Consider the following 12,996-nt stretch of genomic DNA (forward strand, 5'->3'; position numbering starts at 1 on the left):
GGCATATGCAACTGAAAAGAAGAGATTATGTTACCACTATATACCTTACTGGTCTTGCCTACAGCATTGTGTCGAACCTGGAGTTCACAGAGAAGGGCCACTAACATGGTGCATGAGCACAGACAAGTAAGGGACTCACAAATAAAAATAAATGTGGTTTGATGGATGAATATTCACATTTCTAAAGGAAATAAGCACAGCACTGAAGACAACAATATTTCATTAGAAAACTACACAGACTGTTGTTATGCTGTCTACAAACTATTGTTCCCAGAAACGTGGTGTTAAATATGCACACCTAGCAGATGTGGTAAAATCATAAACTGTAATTCAAAATGGCTGCAGCCAGAATATCTGGCTCAAAGGCATTGAGCCAACAAGGATATAGCCGTAATTTTCAATTAGACCTTCTATACATCACTGCCTCAATTCATAGCCAAAATATTGAACACCAGATGAAGACGATTTTACTTTTCGACAGGCAGTCTGTTTGGATGTTCTGATTTAACAGCACTCAGGGGGACAGATGCATTAGGAGAACATGATTTTGGTCAAATAAGGGAAGTAAAATTGCAATATTTCAAGGACCATAGCTTTCTGACTATACTCCATTTTACTGAGTAGACTGTGCGACTGTTGTCCCCCAGACAATAAATTGTCATTACAATAATACACTACGATTTACGGAAGCATCTAGCAAAGCAAATGTAAGAACATAATAAACAAAACAGAGGCAAGACAACAAAAGGAAAAGCATTGTGGGCCATCCCTCATATTACTATAGGTCTCAGTGAGAATGTGGTATGTTAGGAAAAGGAAGCATAGCAAACACCATCTATATAACCCAACACCATCTAGATACCCAGTGAATACTAACTCCAGAAGGTGGTGAGGGATTTCAACTAACATATAGTATGACACAGAAAACACACTGATAAACCTCAATGTCTGGTCTGTTCTGTATCTTTTACCGAAACTAGGGGCCTGATTTTGATGGGGCATTGTGGAATAGAACTCTAAAAATGTGTTTAGTAACCTATATTCTGGTGGCTTAGTGGACTAATAGTAGACTAATGCGTCTACTGTAGGGGCCTGTGTTTGATCTCATGGTCACAGGTTCAAATTTCGCCAGGTCCACTCAGCATTTCATCCTTTAGAGGTCAATAAAATGAGTGCCATTGAGTTGGGTAACAATGAACACCTGCTATTCAGCACCAAGATATCCTTTTGGGTGAACTTGTGCTTTACAAAAACACATTTTATGCTATGTTATGTTAGTTGCCCTTGACCCTAAAATAATGTGCTCTAATGCCCCTCAGCATACAAAGTGTCCTATGAAGCGATAAGAGAAATTTGGCTATGCTAATGAAAAGTACTGTCACTGGTTGTTAGGGAGAGCACCTCAGCAGGCACTCACATTGTTTATGTTGCTTAAAGAATTGTAGCACCCTTGACCCACTGAAGAAAGCTCCCACAAGTGGGTATCAGCAACATTCACTCACATGGGTCAGATCCTGCTAACACAGCTTGCTCGCTACCCAAATACTCAAATGCCGAATTGCATCCTACAGGAAGTGTGGTATGTGGTGGTGTGCCTAGTGAATTAAGCCATTGATGTTGAGGTGTGTGTGGTACTTGACTACCCTGTTTCTTCTTAGATGTTCCTGCTCTCTGTTACTCCCTTCCTCTCTTAGCCCATTCATCCTATTTTCAAACCCCACCCCACCAATAGCAGTGTAAGATTTGTTTTTTGGGCGGAAATAAACATCCAGTGCTACTCATGCACTACCTTATTGTGTCACTCAAGCAGGCGAGTATCTTCTTCACATGATTGGGTCTGCTCCCTTTGACTAAATAAAAAAACCCTGCCATCAGATTTGTATAGAAGAGGAGGAATCCAAGCAAAATGAAATTGAACTAGAATACTTTACAGTTTTAGTGGAACCAGATTTTAGGTTTAATAAGGAGAATTAAAAATATTTATAGATTTCAAGGAATATTGATTGTTGCAAAATAGAACTTATTTTAACTGCACATATGCAAATTTCCTCACTGATTGAGAGAAATTATTGATCTGCTTTCAGACTGACTTTTCAGTTTTTTTGCCCTCAGCCATTCCAGTAAGCTTTGTGAGCCAGCTAAAAGAAGCCCGCTGCCAAGAAGGAGGCAGTGCCACCTTCCAATGCACTTTGTCAAGGCCCAGCCAGGAAACTATGTGGGTATATAAGGAAAAAACATTGGAGTCAACCAATAAATATGACATTTCCATCTCACCTGATGGCCTGACACACACATTGCTGGTGAACGATGTGCGGCTTATGGACAAAGGTTCCTACAAATTTGTATCTGGAATCCGTTCATCTAGTGCGTGGCTAGTGGTAGAAGGTAAGTGCTGCACTTTTCATAGTATCTCACTGTAATGTCTTTTGGTTTGAGATAACGTATCTCTAGAATGGCTTTCTTCATGGGGTAATAGGTTCAGGAGAAAAGATTGTTATTACCATATGGGCTAGTTTGTTACTCATAGTTGTAATAACTGAAAACAAAAAGAGCGATTTGGTGGTATTAGCTTTGGACATGTGGTAGATGCAGCTGTAATACATGGTTCATGTTAATATATATTTTTCATGTGCTAACTCCAAGCTGCAACATTTTTGTTAATGGGAAATTATGATCCACAGCACCCTGGGTGATTGAATCTTCCTGTGTGTGTCAGTTATGTGAGCTCATAGGTGGAACATCCTAGAACATGACATAGCTCATTAGTATGATTGCTTTGAACATAGGATATCTCATGACTGTGTAATGTGTTTGGGTAAAGTGGTGACTCATAGTTGTAATGTCTTATGTTCATGATGTATTTCACAGCTCTGACCACACTTACCACACTGATAAGTTTGATTATGGGATAACTTTTAACTCTGAACACTGTTAATTATGATCTTTGGCCTTGAGAAAACTCCTTGTTTAAATAGTTTTGGCCATGTGGCACCTCAGAACTTTGGTAGCTTTAGAGAACAGACGTTTTCGCTCAGACTCAGTCACTCAAATCCACCCAGGGCTTAGGTATCAATTGCCGCTGGTATGCATGCACACACTCTCGTACACACTTGCTTCTGGCACCCTAATGTGATGCCCCGATAACTAGCAAGTGGATGCCCATACATTTGCAAACCCTCTGGGTCCCAACCCACCCTCCACCTGCCAACCAGCCTCCAGTTAACTTCGCCCTACCGCAAGCCCAAAGATTATACTAACTTTTCCCTGTGCATCCAGCTGCTCACGGCTAAGTCACAACTCCCCATGTGTTTGGGTTAAGGTGGGGGATCGAAAAGCGAATAGCCGGTAAACAATGAAGGAGGAGACATTCAGGCTCCCAAAAGGAGGTTCACTTAGAGGTCTGCAAAACACAGGGGGATGGTCCCGGGGCCAACCATTACACTCAGAGGTGCCCAGCCGCGCCAGACAATTCAGTGTCATCAAATAGTAACCAAATTGAGCACCTCCAGAATGGAGAGGCGCTGTTGGGTCATGTTGACTTGACCCGCCCTTGATGTTTCTGGTTCCTCACAAAAAGTTACCAGGTCCGTGTCTCCGGGTTGGAGACACTCTGTCTGGTGCCTGTGAACATCCAGAGGCCCCAGACAGGTTTGGTCTGACGTAGAAAGTGCTCAGTGCTGTACCCCCGCAGAAAGAGGATACTGTCAGGGATCTGAGGACTGGGGGTTCCCGGGCGGCACTTCAGCAAACCCGTAACGTTATACAACCCCCACAATAGGAGGCACTAGGTGCATGATAACTTGAACTGCACCAGACATTCCGGGTCCACTCAGGACTTGGTTTCCGTACCCCTCTGGGTGAGGTGCTCTGCCCAGTACGCTCTGACCTTAGCAGTACTGGACTCTCTGGACGAACACACTAGATGCAAGTTCCATCGTGCAATACTAGACCAAGTAAAGCACTCCACGGTTTTTACCCACACCTCCCCAGGTTCCAATCTATGAACAGCACACAATGAGCATGCAGCCGAGGGTCACACAAGAGAAATGCTTCCCACTCAACCTCAATGAGCCCCCAGCAGGGTTCTGCAACAGTGATCAGTTCACTTTCACAAGCCGTCTCGGAGTGCAATGGGCCCAACAATGAAGGGCCACATGCCAGTAGCACGAGCAGTACGTTGCTACCTCGCACCTGGTGCACCCAGTCTCCAGACCCAGTTCTTGGTCCACATGCACACCGCTCCTGGCAGGTGGAGTCTCGCACGATGTATGCGTAAACAGAGGGCACCACTCTCCAGATATTACCGATCACAATGTAGGTCACACTCCGAGGATCTTTGATATCCCCGAGCAACAGGGAACAGGGGGCAGCCAACCTGCCCTTGTGGAGCCACTTCAGAAAGCCAAACAACAGAAGGCAATCAGCCTCAAGCCAGTCTCTAATCGTGAAAGGTGTGCAGATCCCCGTCCTTGGACAGTTATCTTCCTGGGCACCCAGATTTCTCTGACAGTGTGCTGATGCAATCCAGCCACACTGGTCCCACGTGTCTGACAGTCTGACAAGTGTCCTTGTCTGCCCTGGGGTCCAGGAATGCAGATCTTTATCTTTATGTGTGCCAGGCTCTGGCTCCGGGAGGCCAAATGCCACAAACTCTCCCCCCATCTATCTCGCCATTCCCCAAATGTCAGGGATCTGTTGTTCTGGATGGCTGAGTTTTATATCAGTTATCTGGGGAATGTATAGATGTGCTCTTCCCTGGGACCTAAGGAATGAAGCCTGATTTATAGGGCACCAGAACCAGTCCCAACGTGTAGAAATGTCCACTTCCTGGAAGTGACACTTCTTGGGCAGTGATGACAAAACTAACATTACCAATGGCTCAGGTTTGTCATACTGAGTCCAACTATACCAAACAGTAGGAGGCTGTTCCCATGCCAACCCCTATTGCAACCAGACTTTGTATGTCTTGGTGTCCCATATCGCGGTATGGGTAGAGCAGCTCTTATGGGTGGGTGTTCAGCACTTCCTGGGCACTTATGCCCTAGCACACACACCAACCTGCCAAGGCAGGTGATACTTCGGCTACAACCATCACCACGGTGCTTGTGCGCCAGGGTCAGCCTGAGTCCTGAGGCTTTATTCCTATCATGAAATACTCATGCATAAATACGCATGCAGTGGTCACTTCAGTCATGTACGCATTCATGTAGGAACCACCCTACTCAGTCGTAGACATGGACGTCCTGGTCAGAGAGGCCAGCCCAAATCTGTACCTGGCCCGGGCCGGGTACTCAAACCTGCACACAGGTAGTGGTGCCAGTTTCTAAATCATATGGATGGCGTGGAGATTTTCACTCTGTAGTGGCAGAAGGAAAGTGCTCTGAGCTCCTAAGCTCTTGGGTCATATGGTGCCCAGCTGAGGTTAAGTAACTTCCTGGCTATTGCGCCAGCGCACCACAAGGGGAGTTCTCCAGCATGTGGGTATGCTGGTACGGGCTGGCTGTGCAGGGCCCGTACTGTACCCAGCCCTCCAGGTCTAAAGCATACTCTGGGTCCAACCAGGGCTGCTCCTACACAGTCTGTCCATTGCACTTCCCCCACTCTGGCAACACCTGCACTTGCATATCCACCCTGCCCACACAGGGGGCCGATGTTTGTGGACCATAGCCAAGTATCAGGCAACCAGCTCCCCATCTTGGAATCCGGCCAGCTCCCTTTCAGCCCTTTCAGTAGGGCTCCCCACCCCACCCCAGGAGGGTCCACCCCTACCTAGGCATGTCCTTCAGGATGTACCCACCGGCTCCATGCGGACCACAAACCCCTCTACTGGAGCCCTCTGGGAATGGTGTAAAGCCCACTCACGTCTATTCCCCTTCGAGGGATCCCTATCCTGAGCACAGTTGACTGCAGGCCTTCAGGTCTACTCATTCAGGCATTGGACATGGCCAGTAGGATTGCCATCAGGGGCAGCACTTGCACCAGAATTCCACTTGGCAACCAGGGCCGCGCCCTGCCCCCCCAGGTATTGCCTACACCTATTGTACAGGGCCTGCCGGTTTGCAGAACTCTAACTACGTCCTCCCCCCTACCCTATCTTTGGTAGGATGGTGTGCTCGCTTCCCCTCTGCCAGACAGCAGGGAAATGTCCAGAGTCCGAAGGTCCAGCATAGAGACCCAGCATAGGCTGGGGGAAAAAAGCAAAAAATGCTAGGAATTTTCTTTAAAGAAAGCCATGTCCAACATGGACCATTAGTAGAAAAAGATCCAGACAACTTATGGTTCAAAAGAATCTTTCTTTTGCCATCATTAGACATATAGCTTGATAATGGTTCTCATCCCACCTTAGTGATTGATGTTTGTTTCAGTTCATCCCATGCTACATTCAACAGTGCAGAGCGGGATAAATGAATTAGAAAAAAAGCCATTTGCATTGGTTTGATAAATGAAGGCTTGGCCATTCCAGATCATCAGCATTTTTCTATAGTTTTGTGCCATTCCATCTGAGACATTAGAGGAGTATGGTTCCCTGTGCTAGCTATGGCTAATCCTGTCTTGAAGTGATTACAGTTCCCAATCCTTAGAAAGCTGTAACAACCCAAGATTTGCCAGCAAACGAAAAAAGAAAATGAAACTGATATTTTTCACATCACTATGGCCTGTCGCACAGTTTGAAAATACCTAAATGTCAGGACCTTATTCTTTGTGGCAGAAACTCTTCTAATCTCATAGCATTTCCAATTACAGCTTCAGGAGGTGGAAGGATGTTGGGATGACTCATATTGGAGACCAGTGAAGATGTTTGTGATGGTCGGTGCTTGGTGTATCTCATCAGCAAAGACAGAAAGAGCACAATTTGTAGCATGTGTAAAGCAGGAATTGGATCAGTTAAGCATGCAATCTAGAATTGCTTGTAATTTGAGCAATATTAGAAAATTGGGATAATGTTGTGAGGGTTAGCCCGACCTAATAGTGTGATTGCTACTTTTGGGTATCTACATGGATGGGAAGCTGACAGCAGTTAGTATAAAAGGGTTTTAAGTTTATTTTCATTTGCTTAGTTTTAGAAGGAATAATAATTGATAATCAATGAAAGAAGACTTCTTGACCACACATTTGCCATTGGAACAATTGCTTAAAAATGTATTATTGACTTGAATTATTAAAAAAGAAGGTTTAGGAGAAAATAGAAATATATATGATATTGTTGTATTACATTTAGAAAAAGTTTGTCTTATGGTGTAAGAAATAGTCAAATTGAATATATTGTGTATGAAATTGTTTATTTTGTCACTGGATTTAATTATTTTTAAAAATTGCATGCATGTAATCATCAATCTGCAAAATAATGAGCAAAACAAATATAGAACTTGTTTAGGTACACAGAGTCACCTAGAATGCTTTAACTTTGAGCCGTAGAAATATTCTTAGAGAAAACTTACATGTATGCTAAAATATTGTGTTGTCTTGGGTGCCTTGTCTTATTCATTTTGTACTATTACAACCTCCTGTCGGTTTCCTTATCTCTCCTTCCCAATGTCTTTCAAGAGCCAGGCTACTGTGTATAAATGTGTAGGAATTATTCCCTCAACATAAATAAACATTGATGTGGGCATTATGTCTGACTGATAAATACTACCTTTGCACCACTAGCATGCCTTTCTTCATGGCTTGCTCAAGCTTTTATTCACTTTAATTAGGCTATATAATATTCTGTGTGTGTAGTGGTCCTTGGCCTGTGCCGTAAATGTATGTGGGTTCTTCCATTTGGTAGACAACGACTTAACATTTCATCAGCTATACAAAAACATATATCTGAAATGTTTTCCAAGATCAAGAAATAAGTTAGTGACATTTTTCATTTGGCAACACTGTGATTCACCCAAGGAACATTGCAATATAATTGTTGAAGAATTATGTTGATGGAAATACAGTATTTTGCATCTTCTTTTTAATGACACATAGTAAATTATATGTTTCAATCAATCAAATAAAAATAATGATCTGCTGGGCCTCGTTGCTACTTCCTATTTTCTTCAAAGCTGCACAAATGTTTTTAGCATGTCAAAAATGCATGTAGCTTGCAGATATGCCATATATTTCGATCACTAGTAGACCGGTGAGCCAACAGTATGTCATTTTAAATGTTTGTTGTTATGTGTTTGGTATTAATCTCTTTGATGTTTTTCTTTTCCCATTTGCACATTTTCCCTCTCATCTGATTTGACCCATTCCCATCCTTACCACCAAAAAATGAAACTACTTGCCAATCACTCTTTCACCCTTCTTGCCACCATCCTTACAACTTACCCATTCTTCAAAATTCAACTGAACAACTACCCAAATGACTGATGCATCAACCCAATGAACCATCTTGTACATGATTCAATTCAATCAACCAACTAACAAATCAATTAAACATTCTTCTCCTGCAAACTTGCACCTTGATCTGCACAATCAACAAAACGAAATAAAATGTGCCTGTCCTAGCCTCCAAGGATAATGATTTTGATTCAAAAGGAAGGAGAAAAAAGGTGGATGGCAGCTCTATTGGGAGTGATCAGAGTGCTTCACAGTCAGACATCTTTGGAGCGGGGAACCAAGGAAATGGGAAGAAACCTGGATATGAGGGAATTTTTGGGGACCAGGACACTGACCAGGTCAAAGACAGCCAAATAATACTCAACATTTTACATAGCCTAGATGAAAGTGGCAGTACTGAAAAAGATGCTCTTATGGACAGAGGGCAAGAACAAGAAGGCAATAGTGGATCAGAAAGTGATTGGTACAAGACACATGGATTAAACGGTAATAAAGATGGTTTTGAGGGAATTGGGTTTGACTTTTTGAATAGATCTTCCACTAAAGGAGACACACAATTGAAACAAGAAGGCTCAGATTCAAAGAATTCTGTACTTGGAGATGGCCTGGATCCCAGTGATCAATACAGAAGTGATGGAATACAGGATGGGCTTGATATGCAGGAAGGTTCAAAAATGGCAAATCGAAGCATAACAGGCTTGAATTCTGAAACTTGCTCTAATATGTCAGCTAATGACTCCCTGAGAGCGGATCCTTGTGATGGCAAAGGGGTCTTTTCATCTATGGGACATCAAAGTGGCAACTCTGCTGATATTGGATCTCAGTTTGGAAGTGAATGTGGTACTGAAGATGAAAGCACTCGAGTACTCAATGTGGTCCAGCCCTCTCCAGGAGATGGGGGACAGCTGCTTGACGGGGCTGGAAATTACAGGCCTCCTGATGGACTTTCCGAAACATTATCTGAAGACAATAACACCTCAGGGGCAGATGATGGAGCTCTACACAGTGGTTCTAGAATGGGACTTGATACTGACTTAGGGATTGCATCTGCACATGGTAGAAGAGGAAAAACTTCTCTCCTTGATGTTCCTGAATTCAGTTCCAGCGACAAATTGAAACTGAAAGATGACCAATATGGGCGAGCCATGCTTGGAGGTAAGAATTAATATATTTTCTTCTTACCTTTCTATGGTTTTCAGTGTAAGAAATATAGGAGTCACTCTATCTTCTAAACAATATAGACTGATGACATTTTTTTTTTTTTTGCAAAACCAATAGCCATAAAAAAGAATTATTTCACACTTTATGCATATTATCAAGAATAGACCACAACACTAATAAACATTTCATTGAGGTTCCCAATTTAAAGTATTTCCAGTGGAAATGATCTTACTACTAACTGCATTGCATCTTTGTAGACAGACAAATTGCCCTTTCCCCCATTTTATAAAGCTTGTGCCTATGTTAGAATTGCCATGTTTTAATTCAAACCACAAACCAATGGTATTCCATTTCCTGAACATATAAAATGCTGCTGCAATGTTTCACACATGGATGTCTATCAAGTATATCCAACAGAGGTTTTCAAAGTTTTCTTTCATATCGACAAGTGCTTGCATTTCTATTTTATTGACCACCTGTTGTACATTTCACAATCTTGTAAAATCATCTATGACCTGTTTGCTCACAACTGATTGAATGCTACTGTTAGAACTGATTATTTGTTGGACAGGAAATACCTTTAATCACACCTGTAAACATCCCCCTGCATTCAGTGAATATGCTGACATTCAAGCACTCTTTGAAATGTGTATTGTAGCTACATTAAGATTTGAAGAGTCCTCAGAACATGCAATTCCCATTAAATGTTGAAAGGTGTGTTGCCATATCCGTCTTCTTGAACAATAAGTGCTATGTATATTTCTTCCTGTTCTAATTTGATATTTAGAGATGTCTATGAAGAAATTAAATGAAAAACAAATTTATAATGTGCACTAAACCGGAAGGGTGTCAATGCTCTAAGCCAGACAGGAAACCTACAGCCGAAAGACTGAAAAAATGGGTGAAACATTCACATTCACAGGAGAGGGAAGAGCCAGGTTTTTAGATGCTTGCAGAACAAAGGGAGCGACTCTGATGCAGCAATGTGAGCAGGCATAGTATTCCATAGATTTCGTGCCGCAACAGAAAAAGAGCAACACCCCCATCTGCTTTTGAGAAACCTAGGATCAGTCAGTCACCTTCATGCTGCAGGCTGATGAAGGCTGATGAAAGCTACATGGAATATACCACTAAAAGGCTGCTGTAAAATGTGAGGGTCCTTAGTGATGAAGAACAAGAAAGACAATGCAAAGAACTTTGTAGACTACTCACTTTCTAACTGCCAACCAATGAGAACAAATGCCTTTTTTATCCGAAAGATGTTTTGGCAAGTTTAAGATGAGGCGGGAAGTCACATTCTGAATCACCTGAAGTTTATTCAGGGAATAATTGTTAATATTCAGAAAGAGTGCATTGCTGTACTCTAGGCGTGATGTTATCAAAGCAGTGTCTACCAATATTTGAAGTTCAGGTGCAATAAAATGAAATATTTTCTTCAACTTCCTGATGATGAATAAACAAGTACTGGTAGTATGACTAACCAGTGAGTCAAAATGAAGCAAAATATCTAACATGACCCCAAGGTTCCACTGGGTGGGTAAAGGCCCATAGGCCTCAGACCACCATAATTCGGGCCAGATTAAATGCTGAGCCCCTCCTTTTGTTCTGTGTTCAATTTTAGGCAGTTGTCTTTTATCCAGAGACTGATACTGGTCATACAGTGTTTATATTTCTCAGCTACCAGTGGCAAGTTGTCCTAGATAGACACAATGATTTGCATGTCATCCGCTTAGGATAGAACTTGGAAGCCAAAAGATTGCACCAGCTCCGCAAGGGGGGAGATATGAAGATTTTTAAAAGTGGGACTAAGGGATGACCTCTGTGGCACCGCACAAGGGAGCATGAAGGCCGTCACCCTAAAATCTCCAGAGCTTCCTGTTTGAATCCTGTCTGGTAGGACGGAGCGGAGGAGGTCCAAGGGAGTGGAACTCACCTCAACTTGCTGAGGTAGTTGGACCTGATGTAGGGGCAATACAGTATTGAACGCCGCTGATAAGTCAAACATCACCAGGATGGCCGCTCCACCCTGGTCCACCTGGCCATGGTTTTAATTTGTTGCAGCAATCGGCACAGTCTCAATACTGTCTGAACTCTTAAACTCATTTTGGGAGTGATCCAGGAGCTCATGAGTAATGATAAATGTAACTAGCTTGTGGTTGATATTTTCCTAGGGTTTTTGCCAGTGTGAGCAGCAGTAAGATGGGATGAAGATTTTTTAAGTCCTCTGGGTCAGCATTAGGTTTCTTCTATAAAGGGATAACTATGGCTTCCTTCCATAAAATGGGATAAACCTCTGTTTCCAGTATATAGTTGAAAACATTTTGCGGAAATACAGTGATATGGTCATGAGCAAGTTGCATAATTATGGGAGGGCAAGGATCAACTGGGGACCCAGATTTCATGTTCATGAGGTAATCTTTGATTTGGGAGATTGAAATAGGAGGTAAGACAGAGAATAAGGTGGAACAAATTAAATCAAACAAGTCTTCTGAAGGGACATCTCCAACTTCATAAATGCTGAATTATGAATATATCATGAGAATTTTGTCTCTGAAATTGGCGGCTATTTTATCATAGACACTAGACACTTTGGGGGTCATTACGACCTCAGCGGTCTTCCTAGAAGACCGCCGAGGCCGCGGGAGACAGAATACCGCCATTGCAGGCGGTATTCCTGCCTCCCTATTATGACATTTCCGCTGGGCCAGCGGAAATGTCACATCAACATTGCTGCCGGCTCGTAATGGAGCCGGCGGCAATGCTGATGTGCAGCGGGTGCAGTAGCACCCGTCGCACATTTCACTGCCCGAAATTCGGGCAGTGAAATGTGCGACGGGGCTATGCCTGGGGGCCCCTGCACTGCCCATGCCAAGTGTAGGGGCCCCCAGGGGCACCCCAAGTCCCCTTACCGCCAGCCTTTCCATGGCGGTGCTTGCACCGCTGCCCTGGGGATTATGACCGCCAGGCGGAGACCTGGCGGTAAAGTGGAGGGGCCGGCGGTATGGCCGTGGCTTTTGCGCCACGGTCATAATAGCTGGCAGGACACCGCCAGCCTGTTGGCGGTGTTCCCGCCACCTTACCGCCGGCCGCCAGGGTCAAAATGACCCCCTATGTGATTTGCCCATTTGATATTGAACAGGAGAGTTTATGAGTTCCTTAACCACCACAAAGAGCTCATTGGAGAAATGACTACCTGATCTAAATTTATTACTGTAGAAACTAGAGTTAGCTTCACTGATGGAGCTCTTATAAATGTGGGGGAGAGCATCATGCTTCTTTTGTTTTTGGTAGGAACCAAGTTCTCCTTCCATTTTCGATCCTGCCTACAACATTACTGCCTAAGGTCTGTAAATTCATCTGAGAACCATGGGGCCGACACTTTAATCCTAGTACAAGTTTTACTTTCAGTGGTGCTACTTTATCTACCCTTGACTTGCCCAATCTACAAAGTCTTCTGCAGTGTGTCTCTGTGAGCAGTCATTATCCAGAATGGAATTATTAAGAGCCCTATCTATG

The 12,996-nt window shown here is 43.3% G+C and overlaps 1 protein-coding gene across 1 annotated transcript in view; it reads left to right on the forward strand.

Annotated features, from left to right (window-relative positions):
- IGFN1 (immunoglobulin like and fibronectin type III domain containing 1) overlaps window positions 1–12,996 on the forward strand; it is a 151,054-nt gene that overhangs the window by 49,995 nt on the left and 88,063 nt on the right. Inside the window, exons 10-11 of the mRNA XM_069238894.1 lie at window positions 2,113–2,385; window positions 8,488–9,474. Coding sequence (XP_069094995.1) covers window positions 2,113–2,385; window positions 8,488–9,474 — 1,260 coding nt within the window. The remainder of the gene's footprint in view (window positions 1–2,112; window positions 2,386–8,487; window positions 9,475–12,996) is intronic.

The sequence above is a fragment of the Pleurodeles waltl genome, chromosome 6 (assembly GCF_031143425.1).
Source record: "Pleurodeles waltl isolate 20211129_DDA chromosome 6, aPleWal1.hap1.20221129, whole genome shotgun sequence".
Lineage (NCBI taxonomy): Eukaryota > Metazoa > Chordata > Amphibia > Caudata > Salamandridae > Pleurodeles > Pleurodeles waltl.